The sequence below is a fragment of the Ctenopharyngodon idella genome, chromosome 15, assembly GCF_019924925.1.
Source record: "Ctenopharyngodon idella isolate HZGC_01 chromosome 15, HZGC01, whole genome shotgun sequence".
Classification (NCBI taxonomy): domain Eukaryota; kingdom Metazoa; phylum Chordata; class Actinopteri; order Cypriniformes; family Xenocyprididae; genus Ctenopharyngodon; species Ctenopharyngodon idella.
Window position 1 is genome coordinate 236068 of NC_067234.1, and position 20288 is coordinate 256355.

Genomic DNA, 20288 nt, shown 5'->3' on the forward strand with positions numbered 1-20288 from the left:
TTACTTTTGGGCAGCTCAGTTGAGGCCCCTAAATTCATGGATGAGTGAAGATACACAAACTCGTTGGGTCAATATTGAAAATAGCCTCTGTTCCATGCCTCTAAAAATAGTACCCTTTTCCAGTGTTTCTTTAAAAAACACCTCCATGGGTGAATGGACCAAAGTTACTTTAAAAATCTGGAGAACTATACAAACATTATTTAGTTTGTCTAAAAAAATTTCATCAGCAGCAAGTATTGGTTATCTTAATGACTTTACACCATCTCGTACAGATGTGGGTTTAAAAAAGTGGTCTCAGTATGGACTTAATTATCTTCACCAATTATTTCACAATGATACACTTAAATCATTTGATCAGATTAGAAAAGAATTTACACTCCCAAGGTCTGAATTTTAGATATTTACAATTGAGACATTTCCTCACAACACATAAGGATCTTGAAATTGTTAAAAAAAAACCCTCTCCAAAAGAATTGGTTTTTAAAGAAATACAAAGTGGACATGCGGTCAAAAAGATCATTTCTAAAATATATCTGTTATTTCTATCTAAGAACCCAAATAACACATTACAGATAATGGAGAAATGGGAGGCTGAAATTAACGAAACAGTTCGTCTCAAAACTTGGGAGGAAGTTTGCAGAGAGGTACACCTTGTGACCAACTCTAATATCTGGAGGGAATTCAAATGGAAGATAATAACCAGATTTTTTCGAACTCCACAGATAATTGCAAAATGGAATCCATCCTGCTCAGACAAGTGCTGGAGAAACTGTGGCCAGCATGTTGGCAACCACACCCATATTTTGTGGTCATGTCCAAAATTAAGAAATTATTGGAAAGATATATTTGACGCCCTTAAAGAAATCTTCCATTTTGAAATCCCTGAAGACCCTATAATTGCCCTTCTAGGTGTGTGTCCAGAGGGCTTTGAGGGTAGAGCTAAAAAATATTTAGTACAAATTCTATTTACTGCAGCCATCAAATGTATTACATGCAGATGGTTAAAACCTGACCCCCCATCATACAATGCCTGGATTCAAAAAGTATGGGAGTTGTATGAAATGGAACAAATCTCATATTCATTACGACTTCAGAAAACTAATTTCTTAATGAGGTGGGCTCCTGTAATGCCTTTAATACTCCAGTGATCTTGTGCTATATGATCACATCCTTCATGTGTTCTTCTCCGCCTTTCCCTATAATTTTCCCTTTTTTTTTTTTTTTTAAAACTCTTCCTACCCCTGTACTAGGTGTATTTGTTTTTATTCTCTAGATAATGTGTCTGATGTAATTAAAATGTCATAATTGTCAAGGTTGTTGGAATATGGACTAACATGTTAAAAACTAATATTATACTGTATTGTATGCTATTTTGTGGTTCAAAATAAAAATGTTCAAAAAAAAAAAAACTGCTTCATGAAGCTTCGAAGCTTTACGAATCTTTTGTTTCGAATCAGTGGTTCAGAGCACCAAAATCCTATGATTTCAGTAAACAAGGCTTCGTAATGTCGTCATTGTTTTGAAACTTCAATAATTCACGTGACTTTGGCAGTTTGATACACACTCCGAACCACTGATTCAAAACTCTTTAAGCTTCAAAGCTTCATGAAGCAGTGTTTTGAAAATCGCCCATCACTAGGTATTGTTGAATAAAGTCGTTATTTTGTTATTTTTGGTGCACAAAAAGTATTCTAGTCGCTTTATAATATTAAGGTTGAACCACTATAGTCACAGGAACTGTTTTAAATATGTTTTTAGTAGCTTTCTGGGCATTGAAAAAGGGAGTGTTATTGCTGGCGATGCAGGCCTTACTGAGCCATCGGATTTGATCAAAAATATCTTAATTTGTGTTGATTTGTGAAGATGAACGAAGGTCTTACGGATGTGGAATGACATGAGGGTGTCATCATTTTCATTTTTGGGTGAACTAACCCAAGTTGGCACAAGTTGATTAGTTCATGTCACATCTACAACTAGTGAGCTTGCTGCTCAACATTTAAATAGGTGGTGGGCATTCACTATGGTTCACCCTCCACCTTCCCCAGCTCCACCTGTATAAATCTGTTATGGGAAATTTTATATATTCTATATGTGATGAAGCAGTATGTCTTAAATGCTCAAGCTTCTATATATTTTGCAGCAGTTGAAAAAAAGCATTCTGACTCTGAAATGTCTCTAATATAATATGAAGAATTAAAACGGTCTAGTGTTTGAAGATCAACCTTTTGTTTTGACTTCATTTTTGTTTTAAATCTTAAATAGAGGGCCATACCCTGATTTTTTTTTTTTTTTTTTTAAACATTACAAATATGCTGCTTATATTGACCACTGCTAAGGAGAGAAACATAACAATCATTAACTCACAAAGATAACCAAACATCCTCCAAATAGTAATAAATCTTAAGGAACATACAGAATATTCTGTATGTTGTAGATTTAAATATGACCGCACTGTAGGATTATGCCGTTGAGTAGACTGTTCAGAGATTATCCTGCTTTTAAAGATTTATGAGTTTCTACTTTAAAACGGAAGGATTAATTGGTGCCATTTAACACTGTAACATGACATGGCTGACATTATCAGAGAAACATTAAAGAGGATTCCCCCACCCCTCCCTTTTTAGGAAGCAAAGTTCAAGCTGCTTAAGCTGTTTTCTTTATTCCATAAGCTAATACAGTTTCACAGAAGCCATTGTGACAACTGACTTAAGCTATTTAATGAAATTCAAAGGGATGAGCAGCCAGGAAATTCCCCCACACATATATGCGGCTGAGGCGCCAAGAAAATAAAATCACAACACGATTGAGATTGAGGCTAACTCGATTTCACAGACTGAGTTAATTTATGGCATGAGAGAGAGTTACTACATTTTATTATAACACAGATGGGTGGTGAATAAGAAACCAATCCAGTGAGCCATCTGATATTCTGATATAGTTATTTTATGAACCTCCACTGGATTCTTTTCTTCCACTGGCAACCTTGTGTTGCAGAAACCTCTGCCAAGATGCAGATTCACAAGAGACAAATCAAGAATACAGTCTGTTTTACATTGCACAACTTACATTTTTAAAACGGAGCCTCAATGTGATGCCTTGATTGCCACGAGAAGGATTTGCTGGTATTATTGATACCACTCAAAAGATTTCACAGAATATATGATAAACTCACCATGTTCAAACATCTGACTATATATAGTTTTTACTTGATCGCAGAATATGTGAGCGGTGTGGAGAAGAAGAGTTGTGTGGTTTTGCCTGGAGTGAGGCGCAGGTTTTCTGAAAGTTGGAGCATGTTTTCACTCTCTCCACGATCAATCTGACACTGCTCCATGATGAGCATAACATTTGTTAACAGCACATAATACAACTGCATGTCAGCAATAGGGATGGGTGGATCAATCTTGAAGTACTTTTGATACTTGATCTTTAGAAACTGCAAAAACTTTACATTCAATAGAGGTATCAGTACTGTTACCGGTAACAATATTGATGATATTTACCTTGATAGAACTTAGTACTGAATAAAATAATAATAATAATAATAATAATAATAATAATAATAAAGTAAACAGTATATATAAATGGAAATAATTTTTAAAGATGGGTAATATATATGTAACTGTCTCCTCTCAGATGTGTAGCCTAGTCAACAAATCAAACAACCATATCATCATACAATGTATAATGAAGTTTGAGAAGTGTCTGTCGTCAGCAAATTTTATTAAAGCATATAGAGCACCATGTGTTATTTTGTGTTGTCATTTCAAATGCAAAAATACTTGACCTTGGTCAACCCTGTGTCACAGTAGACTAATCTCAAAGCTTCTGTGTGGTATTAAAACTCATCTGTGTGGTAAAATGAAACATAATTACATTTCCAATTACACCGAGGCATTGTTGGGACTGGGATAACCATTGACATTTTCTCTTGAAATTATGTGTAGCATTTTCCCCTGCAAAGGATTAGTCTAATCCAACATCTTGGGGGCTTTATTATTATTAATTAGACAAAATGCTTAGTGCTGGGAATTGGTAGTATAATTTAACAGCTAATTAATATGCAAGCTCTGGAAACAAGATTTGGTATTTCATCAACACAGTCACCACATGGTGAAATAGCATTTAAAATGAACATTTGAATATGCTTATGAGCCTTGACTCACAGGATATGATAATAATTGAGAGGAAATTTGGAATATTTAATCCACTTGGGGGATTTGGGGGGGGGGGGGGGGGGGGGGGGGGGGCATCTGCTTATGATGCATTTTCATAATGTCTCCTTTAGGCTTTTGCTGCAGTTTTCTGATGAGTGCTAAAGAATTACTCACTGACAAATTGTAAGCAAAAGGGCAGAAAGAGTCAAAATTTGAATCTCTACAATAATTGGACAAACTAGGCGGCTGGAACTAATTATAGAATTATAATCTTCGGCCCTATTACTGCTCATCAGAGTAATATGATCACAGCCATCACCGACATAATCACTGAATCACCACACCATAAACTACATCACAGAGTACTCATTATCATCGGTAAACTGGGACAAAGTTTGCTCACAGAAGAGGATATTAGGGCTACAGCTTCCAGGGGATTCAGAGAACCAGCCCTAACATCTCAATGGGTTATAGTTATTCTTCTTTTACCTCTAATTTACATTGTGTACATTGTGACTATAACGCATTGTGACAATTGGCAGCATGTAAACATTTCACAAACAAGGAAAGACATGTAAGTTTGAAATGCCATGACAAGGACTCTTCTTCTCATTGGCTGTTTCTTTAATATTTAATCTAAAACTCAAAGGCAGCAGTATGTGAGAGTTTTGAAAAAAATGAGTTATTTCAGCCAGCCCATGAGCAGAGCTTGTCTTATTTATTTATTTATTTATAACAATACTCACATCGCAGCTCCTCTCTGGGTTTCTCTTCCAGTGCTTCTTCTCATTCTTCTTAGAGGCAGTGGAATGGAGATTTGCATAAGTCTTCACCCTTGGGTTCAAGGCGAGGATACTCTGAAGTACAGTTATACATAATGAAAATCATTAAAAGTTCAAAGGACTTATCAATGCATGATCATTATGGTATGATGTGTAACATTTTTTCATTGAATGCAGAACAAATAAACTATAGGATAAAGTAAACGTATGACTGCTGTAATGGTTCTACATACTCTTTAACACGCTGTCTCTGAAATGCAATTCATATTGCAATATTATGATATGTTATTATATGCTATTACAGTTGATGCATATTACATAATCGGATTATTATTTTCATTAGATTATTGATCAGATTAGTGTTACTAAAGTAACTCATTACTTGCTAAATTCACACCATAATAGCCAAGTTACTTTTCACAAATGAAAGTGCACTTTCATTTTTTTTTTTTTTTTAAATAATTTATATACTGACAAATGAACTGAAAACCCTTCCCTCACCTATGTTGGAATAAAAATTGTGCTTATATAGTGAAATTATACATTGCAATAGTAACAGTAATAACAGTAAATTATGCATAATTACAAGTAACTAACCCCAAACCAGTTCATTTTTAATGTTATCGTTATTGGCCCAATAAGAAAATTTGGCCGACAAATTAAAGCCGATAAAAAATGGATTATTTCCTTCAGCTGAAACATTTCAGATGCGCACAGTTCACCATGATGATTTTGAATTGCTTGAAATATGATTGGAGTCACTTCCAAAAGGAAAATATAGTTTGTCTGTCATATAGGCTACATAAAATTATAATGAGAACATTATAATTGTGTGCTTGGGACATGGCTTTTAATGGTGAAACTTTTGTCTTTGTAATCAGGCTCTCAAAAATTATATAAAAAATGGATTTAGATTTATCGGCCAATATATCGGTTATCAGCTTTCAAATATAAAGAAATATCAGTTATCGGTATCGACCAAAATTTTCATATCAGTGCATCCCTACTTCCAATATATAAAATGGCTGTAAGCTGAACATCTCCAAAGCACCTCCACTGACAGTTAGAAGTAAAGCAAAAGTAACTTAAGACTTACTTTGCATAAAAAGTGTTGTTTTTGTTTTTTTTCCCCAGAGTAACTCAATATTGCAACAGTTACATTTAAAAGTAACATTCCCCAACACTGAATAATATGTCTAGTTTTACAGCATAACTGAAGAAAAAGCAAAGATAATCATGCTGTTGTGTTCCACAAACATGAAAGCATTTTAAAACATTGATATGAACTACAAAGCCTGCTCAAGCCAAGGTCCTTCAAAGCCGTCTGTGACAACACTGATTAGAACGCTAGTGCAGCGGGGCCAATAAAGAGGGGTGAAATGAGAGCCATGATGGGGACCATCATCATTTGATTCAGGAGCAACCTTCATTTCAAATACGCACCGCACGGCACCTTCACGCCTGCCAGTCAAATCACCCCACCACACTCGAGGAGCTGAAGGCAGGCAGCAGTGTGGGATCTTTTAATGGCAAACACAATTAACAGGCAGTTTACTGAGAGAGAGGAGAACAAGTGAGGGAGAAGCAACCATTACCATCACACTAATACCAATTTCATGCTCTTCGTAGTGTAAAAGAATACCATGTCCACAGTCATTTCACTGTGCTGAAACACTATCTGACAAAGGCCTGAACAGGAGGCCAGGAGCAAATTGAAATAAGCCACTTTGGCATTATAGCCCACAAGCCAGGTGTCAGAAAAACCTTCACCCAAAAAAAGGACACTGACAGAAAATCCTGACATGACACTTGAACGCTGTGGTGGCTCTCTGTGTTATCTGTGTGAATATTTATCCAATTAATTCAATTTACAATCAGTCATGCACCATTCCCTAAACAAATTTCAATGTTGTTTTTGCCATTTTATGCTACAAAACTTTCCGAATGACTTGTAAAGAAATATGTTTGACAACAAATATAGTGAGAGGGAGGAAACAGTCCTTCCAGGCTGTTTCCATTTACTCTTAGAAGCATGGAGGGATAAATTATTGATAACACTATTAATATGTAGCATGTGTAAATCATTCTTAGTTTTGTTGGGGGTATAGAGCACTGAGCTGGAAAGGTAGGTCTTGCATGAAACTTTCATATTTTTATTTTTTATTCTAATTTTATTCTACTAGTATGAATGAAATTGACAGCAATGTTCGATCATGGAGTATTCTTACATTTGTTGTCAAACCTCAAAACATAAGGAGTAAAAACTATGGCAAGCATGAAGCAGCAATTGAACATACACATAACAGTCAGCCAGCCATTATCGTAAAATAAACCACGATAAGACATCGATGCTGGATGATGAATGGCTGACTGTATTGCTTATTACATGGCTACTTGTCGAATAAATAAAAACATGGACATTAAATATTAACACAATATGTAGGATTTTTGGATTAAAATATCAAAAAACCACTAGAACACTGTTATATATTTTGTTGACTTGTGTACTTATTGTATCCCAAATGTTTCCAAGAATGTTTAAATCCAGAGAAATAAGCAATTTTAACCAGGACACGGGCTGTGTCCATGCGTCGCCTATCAATGACATCATACTGTGTTACCCTCGATTTCCGGTTTTATTTTGTAGAAACCATGGAAACACCAAAGATGCTTTAGTATATTTTGTTTTATTAGGCAGGTGAGCAACTGTTTGGATGGATACATTCACCGACAGAAAACTAATCATGTTATATAGCTCAACACAGTGGGCCCTATTTTAACGATATTACTAACACACTCTTTAAATAACAAAAGAAATATTGCGCCATTGACTTTAGACCAGATTTCAGTTGGTCAACGGCGCAGTCTATTTCAGTTGCCTCAAAATAGTAACGCGCTAACAATGCGCCTGAACACACCTCGTTTTCAGACCAGCACGCCCATGGGTGCACAAATAGGTGCAAATGCATTTGCTATTCAAACAATGTGGTGCAGGATGTGAAAATGATAACTGTGTCGGGCTGAAACTAGCAAAAAACATTTGCGTCGCGCCTGGCGCCACATTGCGCCGGGTGTATGATAGGGCCCAGTAAGTGTTATTTTTTAAATCTCATTTTCTTGATTTACAGCAAATACCAGGTTTTTACCATTCCTAATATCGATCTAGCTTACTGCAGTGTGCAATAAGTGAACGCATAGAGTAGCATTATAACAACTTTCAACACACAAATGTATCTAATATGATAAAACAGCGCTCGTTTCAGCTCTCGCAGCACTCAGCCCTGCTCTGCTTCATACTACAGTAACGTTAATAATCTCATCCATGAACATGATTTCTGCCCAAGTCCCATCCCGATTCTTTTCCACCGGCTGTAAACGTGAAGACAACTCACCCCATGATTCTGCAAAATCAAGGCGTCATCAAGCTACGCCTTTGTTTTGAATAAGCGACCTCTAGCGGCGAAAATTTACATATTGTGGCTTTAAGTTAACATTATTTTATAATCTTATCTGAATTATTGCTTCTGCTAAAAAAAGACAGCCCTTTTAATAAAGCATTTTTGGGACATTTCATGTCAGATTTTGTTGCTGATTTGAAATATAATTTAATTGTGACTTCGGCAAGCAGCTTGAACTAGATGGAATTTATAATCCTAAATAGCAATGTTTAAAGGAAATTTTCTTTATTTTCATTCATTTCAGTGACATGACAAAAAACATCAGGATTGCACAGTATTGTTCCCTTGCTGGGACTGCTGATAACTGAGCCAGTCAAACTACTGTTTATTTGCTATAATAGGCTCAGTCTGAGAAGCAAAAGTAATAATGAGTGAGTTAAGCCATGTTTGACCAGTCGCAGATGAACAGATTTGAAAATCTATGGATGGCAACCTCAAAGTGGCACACAGAGCCAAAAAGGAAAAACAAACAAGTATTAATGATAAAAAAGAACACTTAATCAAAGCCAGTACAGAAACATGCCCAGTATGTTTAGAGTGACAATGATTTTAGAGTGAAGGCTGTTTCTTGTAAGCAATGAAAAACATTGTGCACCTTTGCCAATTAGATCAATATTGTGTAAGAGGAAACACATCCATAAGAAGAAAAGATCTATATAAGAAGAGATCAATATCTCTTCTAAAGTCCCTCTGTGACGGTTGAACTAGCTCTAGATGGAAATCATAGTCTATTTCATGTCAAATAGGCTTTTAGTGGAACAAAGATGGAAATGAAAGTGTGGGCCCACTTTTATGACCAAACAGAGGGTCACTATGCGTAGTTATTGCTTTTTGTGTATTCGATTGTAAAGGGCGTAAGGTAATTGGTGAGATATCACGGGTTTCTTTTCCCAGATATATACAGTAAGCCTTTATGAGCTTGAACTATGTTCACAACAAGCTACATCGCTTGGTCGCTTGAAATAAATCCTGTTTTAAAATGTCAGCAAGGTTCGAGTTTCATCTGTGAGGTAGGTTTCTCCTCTCAAAATACCACAGCATTGAGTTGAGAAAAAATAAAGCTGTGGAATTGAACAGAATGAAATCATAGCAGAATCGCATACTGAAGAGCAAGTGTATACATTTCATTAAAGCATGCCAGGCTTTGGCTAGAAAGAGAATGCATTTTAAGCTGCATGTGATGTGCTGTGTTTCATTTCCACAGGGAGAGCTCTGGAGACTGGCTTTATCACTCTCTGCTGGTCATAGTGATCCACTGAGACAACAAATCAATACTGGCTTTTTCCTGCCAAAGTAAGCAAAATCTGCTCCCTATCCAGAAAAAGAATAGCGAATATGATCAAATGATAGGGAATGATGTAGTCTGATGTCAGTCATAAGGATTCGGCACGCATTTTCATAGGGTGAGTCAATTTTTATATACGGTATAGATAATCTTAAATTGAAGAACATCTGACCATCTGTTCAAAGATTCACATGATGAATGTCACAAATTTGCTTTTTATTGTTTGTGACCTAGAACTCTTAAATATATCTTATTTTATTTTCTTGTTTATTTAATAACATTTCTTTGTTTTACATTTTTCAAAGTCCTAAAACAATATGTTTAAGTAAAGTTTTAAATTAGATTTTGAACCCCAATGTGAACTTTTAAATGGCACTTTTAAATGTTACATTTATAAATGACAGCAACCCAGAACACTAAAAGCAAGCTTTTGTCTCTGTCTAAATGAGTTCAGGTGTGTTCTCTACTATAATTAATACTAATGAAACATCATCCAGATGCAGAAAAGAGCAAATTCATAACTAAAAGCATTTATGCAATGATCTCAATGTAGGCAACTTGACCCCTTTCCAAAGCACACTTCATCTTTCATAACACAGCCCCCTCCCTCCCTAAGGCGGAATAGTTAAACACAATCTACAGAGATTCTTGCCTAGTCTTTTTGCCTGAAATCAATACAGGAATTGATCCTCCATAGCTGCAATGAAGCCACAGTGCTCCAGCAGCCCAGCAATGTTCAGCACAAGCCCAGAATATCATTTAGTCCTGTAACATAATTATAGAGTGCAATACAGATCATTTGGCATCAACATCATCTTGCTCAGCTAAAGGTCTCCTGAAGCTTCTATTCAATTTTCAGACATTGTAATGAGTGAAACGTAGTTGATTCACGCAAAAACGCACGGCTGATCATCGGCTAGGCATCTATGAGAGGCCTGCTGATATACTTTCGACCAACCATGTTCACACATGCTTCACATTATTTTGATTAAAAAGGTATTAAACATTCCTAAAATGATTCATTAAAGACATACTGAAAAAATGTTTTTGTCCATGCAATGAAAATCAATGTCAAAAGTCAATCATTGACTATTATTATATGGATAAAACAACACTGAGACATTTCTCAAAATACCTTCTTTTGTGTTCCTTGGAAGAAAAAAGTGATACAGGTTTGGAACGACGTGAGGGAAAGTAAATAATGACAGAATTTTTATTTTGGGGTGGACTGTCTCTTTAAAGGTAGGGTAGGCAATTTCAGAGTGGCTAGCGATAGCAAGCTAGCTTTAAAAGCATGAGATCCCACCCTACCTTCAGAACGCTCTCCAAAGCACGCCTCCTTCAAAATACATGAACGCACACAGCAGAGTTTGCAAAGTGTCACAAGACGAGAGATGGTGTTAAATTACCTCATGTCTCAAAGCACATAACATTACAATAATAATGAACGTAAACAACTCTTACTTGTACCACCTGACTGCTGCAGATTCATTTCGCCGTTTACAGTGTTGACATAGAAACGCATAAATCCCAGTCTGAGGACGTGAACAGCTCCGGGTAGAACGTCACGGGTCTCGAAATTACGGTTACGACATGGCGTGACCGCAGCATAAGCTTGTTGTTTTGGGTTAGGAGGAACTGTAAAAGATGACTGCTGTTTGTTTACGGCGGACGGTGACTGTGTCTACAACATGCTGATGACATTTGAGCAGGGTGCGCAGAGGTATGGAAATACATGTGTTGATAGGCAGGTAGGACATCGTATCGGACCGAATGCAATGATTGGTCGGACATTTTTTGTGGTCCTGAGTCTTCTACTGAAGATGTACATGTTTTGATATTTAGACAACTTCTATTATTGACTGCTATCAGGATGTAAAGAGTTTCAACCAGTATAACAAAAAGTATTTATAAAACAAATTGCCTTTAAAGTCTTAAATGCCTCAGTCCTGTGGCCGGTTGCATAAACTGATTAGACTTGCCTTACAAGTTAGTCATAATAACTTCAGTCAGTTATATTGGTCCGAAAAGAAGACTGGTTGGCTAAGTGCTACTTAGACTAGTTCTTAAGAGACAGTCTTGGACCAGACTAGGAGCAGACTGAGAAAATCTATATATTAATGTTTATTATTTCACACTAAGTGAAAGGTAACAGGGTGGAACAAGTTCAAAATCCTGCGTTCCAGAGGAGAGGCCTGCCATGTCGTCCAAAGGGTTTGAACAGGCTGTTTGTGAACAGATTTCTTAATACCACTCACTAGTGCCTGGGATAATCATTGACTTAGGGTCATGAACCGGTTGAGTGGATGATAGTATGATAACCAAGCTGAAGGGTTGCTGGCTCATCAATGTCCTTTCAAACACTTACTTTTTTTATGCAACAATGTTAAATTTAAAGACTAAATGTTTTTATTTTCTTGTATCTTCAGATCAAAAAAAAAAGTATTCTGCAAACTTTTCATATGGTGTAATATATATACATATATATATATATACACACACACACACACACACACACACAGACAGACACAATAGAACAATGGAATATCATCTGCTTTTTTATTATTTGGAACCTAGAAATCTGAATATAAATGTAAATATATATATATATAATATTACGGTTTTTGAGTCACATAGCAGCAAGAACAAAATAATTGGGGGGGGGGGGGGGGGGCAAATGTAACTTTGCTTTCTGTTTATTACTTAAAGCATACTTTAAGTACTTTGATGTCACAGCAAAAACTACTAGCCTAACTAATATAGTTCAGATATTATTAAAGACAAGTGAACAGTCAGTAAAAAAATAAGATCAAATTCACTAATTACAAGCATAGATAAATACAATATAACAAAGTTATAAATAAAGTAAGGTCTAATTGTAGTATTCAGGTACAGAAATATAATAATTAGGGCAAAATGTAACACTATAGTATTCACTGTATAAATTAAAAATAGATGAATCTTTTTTTAAAGCTGTTTTGTTGTTTGATTAACATTAATGACTTAGCAGCAGATATTTATAGGCTGTTGTCACTTTAAGACAGAATGCACGGATCCAATATAATGATACACATCTGATTTCTTTCTCAACTATTTACGTTCACTTAAGACATAACCGACGGTGTTTACTAGAATATTTTGATGGGTATTTTAACATAATAATTTTGTGTGTATTTGTCTGTTCAAGCGCAAGAAGATGCAAAAGAGGAACTGATTCTGTGTTCACGCGCTATCTGAAACCACCTGTCTTTGTGTGTGCGCATTTCAGGTGTGTGTGGCTGTGTGCCCACAGATAACACCATGCGAGTTCTTTTTTGCCTCTTCTTGTGCTGCAATGGTTTAAAATCACTTGATTATGTAAATGGACAAGACGAAACACGTGCAAATGATAAACTTTCACTCGATGATGGTTAAAATTAGCAAATTATCCGCAAATCACATACGCGCTTAACTGCGGGGCCTGGTCCGTACGGATCACAAATCAACTCCATTCAACCACTACTATGTAACCATTTATATAAGCACTTACATCAGTAGCATATGTCATGAGGTCAGCGTCTTTGTAAGCACCACATGTAATTGCAGACCATTACTGGATTATAAATATTCCCAAGTTTCCTCCTGAACTTGAGAAGGACTTCTTTTTTATGGCACGGATAAAAGCTCCAGCAGGTACAGCATCTGACTTTGACATCCATGATATGGATGTCTGTCAGCTAATGGGGCTTTCATAACGTTCATATTGCAATTTTGGCTTTTAAGTCGACAATTTTCTATCACGGTACTTGACTCGTTATCAGGAAGTGGTCATTGTCGGGGTTCGGGGCCTTCCATAAAAAGCCGTAGCCCTTTGTGTAAGCGGCCACATTAATCTGGTTTTTAACGAACACTGATGGCCATCCCGGAGGATTTTTTAATGAATCCGTGAGCACACACAAAGGCACACGTTTAGCGCTCTTGGAAAAGCAGGATATTAAAATGAGACGTCTGACAGCACTGCCAAAATGAATGGCCAATTTAATTGCCCCACGGACAGCCATTATTATGACATTTAGTGAGGTATTTTCAGTGGCAGACAGGAGTCGTTTAGAGCACGTTTTAAGTGCACTCTGCACGCCAAGGTCACGTTGCCATAGTCATAACACTCATGAATAGAAATGCTAATGAGAGTCGTCAGTAACAGTTCTATTTTCTCTATGAAAGTCAATGCCCATATCTGCTCAACTTAAAAGAGAAAGCTTTATCTCACCTGAGCAGAGATGTCATCCGGCATGTGTTGTGCATACCAAGATGTTCTCTTAGGCTCAACGCTAACAGATAGGATTCATGTAAATCAGATGTGCTAATGCTAGATCAAACATGGCAAATGCTACGGACAGCTGGAACTAATATTGGAAATAAAGAGGGCGCGTCTCAATCAGCTCCCTAGTCAAGGCACTGAATAGGGAGTCGGCCATTTTAAGGGCTGTCTCAATTGCAAAATCCTTCCAGTGCACTGGAACGTTCGCTCCCTGAAAAATACCACAATGCACCACAAAAACCAGCGAGCATCGATGCTCACTATGCTCGCTTACCGGAAATTACATCACATTTCTGAAGCGCAAACCGTTTTTTTTTTTATATGCAAGCAGGTAGTAAACACATCTAGTTATTATTTAGACTATTCGACTGAAAAGTTGTAACGACATGTAACAGAATAATGTGTTTAAACAGAATTAAAAAAATATCTAAAATTGTTCTACAATGCCTGTTCTACAATGTTGTACATTGATGTTGTACATAGTCATGTCACCAGAAATTGAGTAACCATTGTCCCAGTGTCTACTAAGCCAGGGTCCTAACCAGTGCCCAGATCTGTGTACACGATATACTGACTCACAAGCTCAAAGCTAGGGAGCTGATTGAAAAGCACCCAGAGACACTGAAGTCGAGGAAGGGTCTGTCGGGCCTAAATTAAAATACTCCACCATTTCAAAGGCATAAAATTAAAACATTCAATTATGTTTTGATTAAGTTAATTGATTTTAATTCAGGGACATGAAGTATTTAAAAAAAAACACCCAATGCCTCTGTTTTTCCAGACTAATTTAACCACTAAATTAGCAACCTGCTTGCTTAAGTGCACTTGATAGAAACAAAACATGATTTAACAGTCTTTATTTAAGAGTATAAAAAGGAAGGAATAAAAAGCTACTGACATGTCAATGTCTGTACACTTGCTTTGAAAAACAAATCCTAGTTATATACAATGTAGGCCACCATGCACTGCTCACAAATCACAGGGATTGTTGTCTCTAAAGTGCACTGCACATCAGAAGAAAATGTGTAACATACGTGGCTGTACACTTGTTTATCTGGAGGAAATGATCCCTAAATTGGAACTGTACATTTTCATTAAGGTACTAATTATGGCTTCATCAGTGTTGAACACTGTACTGTGATCTCAACTACTGAGTGAGTCCCTGTCCAAGGTCCTGAAATCTCTTCCTAGCAGTACACAAGTCTTATTCAGTTGACCCTTTATTCATATCCACCATTTAATAAACATTCAGTGGGATTTAAGAGTTTTAAGTACTGGAGACGAAAATCCTCGTATGTAGCTTTTTCCATGTAACCTAAAACTGCTAATTAAGTGCAGAAATTAGAAACTGATAAACAAAATCATAATTTACAATAACAATTCCATAATCACCATCAATACATTGCTGTGCAATAACCTCTTATTTATTTTTAGGTTGAAAATAGCCATGCTGAACAATTAGACTATAATATAAGTGCATAAAAAAGTGAATATTTTTATTTTATTAAAATCAAATGTTTTATTATTTATTGTTATTCTTCCTCGATGTGCCTGTATTTTGCACAACAGTGCAACTTTCAAAGTTTTGTCTCGCAGTCTCCCACACAAATCACCTTACCTGACTTTAAACCATGGACACGTGCCCAAAAATAGGCTAGCAACAGATAAGCGTGTAAAAACGTCTTACCGAAATATACAAAGCTCAGTAACACTCTGCGTGTAGCTTTACCTCGATATCCGGTAATTCTTTGCTCAACATAGTAGCCATTATGTCCGGTCTGCAATATATGATCCGATCTCTCCTCCGTTAAGAGACGCGAGAGCTCTTGACAAGATCTAAGCACGCGCTCAGAACTTTAGTGAGCGCGCCTAAAACACGCGACCAGTCCATTATGACACCGCACACATCTCACATCAGCAGCAGCTGTGAACTTTTTGTTTTGACGCAGGCATGATAAAAAGCTATTCTTAAACCAACGCTACTCACATCTAGTGTCTCTTTTCAACCCATTAATTGTTTTAATTGACACGAACAGGCGAAATGTTCTGAGTGAAATGGTTTATTCCTTCTACAGACGAAGTTTAGAGGGTCAAAGTTTACATTGAAGGTAAAGCTCGGCTGCACGTGCACACGGTTTTATTACCTATTAATCAATTTTATATTTTCATGTATACATTTGTATTATTTTTTATGAATTTATATGAATTTTATATTATTATTTTATAGTAATTGTTAATTTAATGGGGACTATTAATTTAATGAATAATCATAAAGCTTACATACATATTCAAATATATAGTCATCAGACCAGTATACTAACGTAATGTTTTGAAATTGTACATTATCTATTTTATATTGTGATATTGCCATTTTTCAGATTTAATCTGAAAATTGTCATAATTTGCAAGTTTATATAATTTTACTTCTTTATGTGGCTTGGGTCAGATATGATATTTGAAAATACCTTATGGGGGCAGAACACTGAAAGATGAATAACTCTAGGCATTGGGAAGTTTAATTCAGCCAGTCTCAGAGTGCAATGAGGAGTTAAATGTTTTGAGCCAGTATCACAGTAAGGGGAGTGGCTTATCCAATCTATGTCACTGGCTCCTCCCCCTCTTTCTTTCCTCAGTAAACCATGAGGTTCAAAGTCTGATGACTCCAAGTTACCATATCTCTGAGCTGTGGTATTATGCAATATTCAAGTATAGTACTCTCAATTTGTTAAAGTTAAGACATTTTTAACACATAGTTTAGCTTTAACAGCTATAGAATCAAATATGGAAATGTAAAATTTTATTAAAATGAAAATAGTTGGGATTAATCTATGATCCACCTCATGTTCATACATCACTTTTTTATTTAAATCAGTGTATTTGAATGTGTCTAAACAATGTCAGAGTGCAGTAAATCATCACACAAAGCCATTTATAGATTTCTGCTTTATTATAAAATGTACATATTTCCAACAGATGTGTTTTTCATCATAATATTGTGCTGTAGTACGTTCATTTATATGTGAGAGAATGAACATACAGAATGACTTGTAATTCCCTTTAGCCTTAAGACAAGAAGCTTTGTTTTCCTATTTTTATGTAGACACTTCTGCCATCACATTTAGAAATAGGTCACTTCACCTTCCATTCTCTAGTGTTTATTCCTCCTGCCTGCTTGCATCTCTCGTCTTTGCAGTCAGAGCGGGTTTCTCTCCAACCCAACACAGCAGGCCAAACGTGAGCAGGGCTTGATGTTCAAACACCTGCCGACTGCTGAGGAGCTTTATTTTTCAAATCTGCAACTCTGGAGCTGAGCTGAGCTTCTCGGTGTGTGTGTGTGTGTGTGTGTGTGGTGTGTGTTTGCGCCTCAAGTGTTTTTTGCAGCGTCTATGTAGCCTTCAACAAAATGTTGTGTTTTATGGCAAGACAATTATTTTTATCACTCATTATAATCATTCAACACAATGTTAGTCATTCTCTCAAAACAATTATTTTTGCCACTCATTATAATCACAGTATCAGAACACAAACGCAGAGTTTAGTGCACTTTTGAATGCAATTTTCAGTACAAATATAAATAACAACACATAAATAATCTTAAAAACTAAAACAACATCCCAAACAGTATTTTCTATTTGCTCTCGTTTAGATTCATATTCGGCCTATATTTTTCAAATCTAATATTTATGTTCGGGACAGCAGCCTCCTCATGCTGAGAGCTGATAAGCCTGAGGCAACTTACTGATCAGAGGGATTGTGGATCCTCTAGAATCAGCAGGGGTCAGAATATCATTATAATCAAGCAGCTGTAGTAGTACAGCAGACCCAGTGTTCTAGCATACACGCACGGACCAGAATCCAGCACAGCATTGTCATCACGCATACAGACAGACAGACTCTGGCAACAGATGACACACTTGGCTCCCGTGAATTTTTCCTCTCCTCCGTGTTGGCCAATTCGGTGAATCAGTGTTTGATTGATTCTCGTCACCCAGCGTTTTTGTGCTGAAAGAGAAATGATCTCAGTCCTTGGGCAATAACAAACCTGACATCAGATAAGTGTCCTTTCATTTTCAAAGCGAAGGAAGGCGGCTTGATTAGTCGTTTGTGAACGGAGCTGCTGTCAGTACACTGGGATATTTCACTGCCCTGCTGTAAAACAAAACAGCCGGCTGTATATTTAAAGGACTTTAAACAGTTTTGAAGAGGTTACATGTACAGTAGGTTATCATACATTCTATATACTTAACAAAAAGGGACTTCTGCTGTTACATAATCAAACTATAGATGGATAATAAGCAGTGGTCGACTGATATGAGTTGTTTGATGGGCATTGAAAACACAAAGACATTAAACATCGAACTACACATTTTGTTTAAAATATTTAGAATTTTGAATATATAATATATATTTTATATTTAAAAAATGGGTTTTTATTTTATTTTAAGGTGTCCGTGTTACATTGTAATTATACATTTAAGTACGTTTGAGTAATAATAATTAAAGGTGTAGTAAGCAATTTCTGAGAAACTGTTGATATTTGAAATCACCAAAACAAACACGCCCCTACCCAAAAGGATAACACCCCTATCTCGATAGCTCCACCCCCAAATTCATGAACACGCTATGCAACACAGGCACCTACCCCATCATGAGTAGACACGCCCCTTACTGCCGATTGGCTACAAGTTTGTTTTGGTGCTCTGTCACTTTCAACAGCGTTTCTCAGAAATCACTTACTGCACCTTTAACTACATGTACTTACTATAGGGTTAGGGTTAGAATGAGGGTTTGATTTAGGGTTAATTGCATGTAATTATGCATAATTTATAGTTATTACTACAGTAACTACATGAAACATGTGTAACACTGATACTGTAAAATAAAGTGTTAGCAAAAGAATTAGAATGAACACTTTTTGGTAACATTAAATTGCATTGCATATATTGTGCACATAAACAAATATAGTTTAAAGACATAAAATTATTAAAATTAGCTCATTTATATTATTGTTTCATTTATATACAGTACTGTTCAAAAGTTTGGGGTCAGTAAGAATTTTTTTAAAGAAATTAATACTTCTATTCGACATGAATAAAAGTTTCAGTAAATACATAATATCATAAAATATTTGCATTTTAGATAAATTCTGTCCTTTTGAACTTTCTATTAATCAAAAAATCAAGAAAAAAATGTATCACGGTTTCCCAAAAAAAATAATTAATCACCACAACTGTTTTCAACATTGATAATAATTTTTTGATAATACATTTTTGATAATTTTTTTTTTTTTTTTGAGCAGCAAATCTTCATATTAGAATGATTTCTGAAGGATCATGTGACTGAAGACTGGAGTAATGATGCTGAAAATTCAGCTTTGCATCACAGGAATAAATTAAATTTTAAAATATGATAAAATAGAAAAAAGCATTTTAAATTGCAATAATACGCGAGTTCTTTCAAAACCATATATATATAAATATATATATATATATATATATATATATATATATATATAAACTTAAACTTTTGAAAGGTAATTTATATAAAATACAATGATAGCAAAATAATTTAAAAAAATAATAAGTTATTATATAACAAAATATTTATTCAAAATTCACTAAAAAAAACATTTTAAACACAAAGCGTCTATTTGTCTCAATGTCTATTTATCCATTGACAAGACTGTCAGTAGATTTTGGAAGTGTTAAACGACAAAAAACAAAAAAAAACAAAAAAAAACAGCCAAGTATTTTACAGATAATCTCAAAATGGCCAAATAGCAACTGATTAATCTGTCTATCAATAATAAGGTCTATCAATTATTATAACGTCTAAGCCATTTTTTCAGGGGTTCAAAAATACCTGTGATTTCTTCAGCATCAATCGTTCCCTTTTATTTGCAAGCACAAGCACATTGCTTCATCATCAGAGTGGAGCTATCCTTAGTGACTGAGCTCTGTGTGTGTGTGTGTGCATATGGAATGTGGTTTAACACATCTCTGGTTTTAACTAACCTGCACACTTTCATGCATGCTTTGATCCGGTAGGCAACGGTTCAAAAGGGAATGACAAACAGCGTTGTGTGGCAGTCAGAGAGAGAGAAACACACCAAACGGTTTCCTGCGTTTAACAGGCTACCTCCTGTGACAGTGGCAGCGACAGGGAAGAAAAAAAAAACAGACCTTGGTTCACTTTTCCTTTTCCTTTCATTTTTTCTTGTTGGGCTCTGCAGAAAACCTCTGTAAATAATGTTTGTCACAAAAACATTTGAGGTTTCTGAAAAGAGTAACACGAGGAAATGTCCTA

General features: G+C 35.8%; 1 protein-coding gene across 3 annotated transcripts in view; it reads right to left on the minus strand.

Annotated features, from left to right (window-relative positions):
• The window catches only part of LOC127495656 (dihydropyrimidine dehydrogenase [NADP(+)]), a 146399-nt gene that overhangs the window by 115004 nt on the left and 11107 nt on the right, over window positions 1–20288 (minus strand). Inside the window, exons 1-2 of one of the 3 annotated variants that reach the window (XM_051862600.1) lie at window positions 15712–15879; window positions 4904–5014 (exon numbers count right to left, since the gene is read on the minus strand). In XM_051862600.1, coding sequence (XP_051718560.1) covers window positions 4904–5014; window positions 15712–15750 — 150 coding nt within the window. In that variant the 5' untranslated portion in view covers window positions 15751–15879. Of the gene's footprint in view, window positions 1–4903; window positions 5015–15669; window positions 15880–20288 lie in introns of those variants that run through there. The other 2 variants (XM_051862601.1, XM_051862599.1) reach the window with 2 other exon arrangements.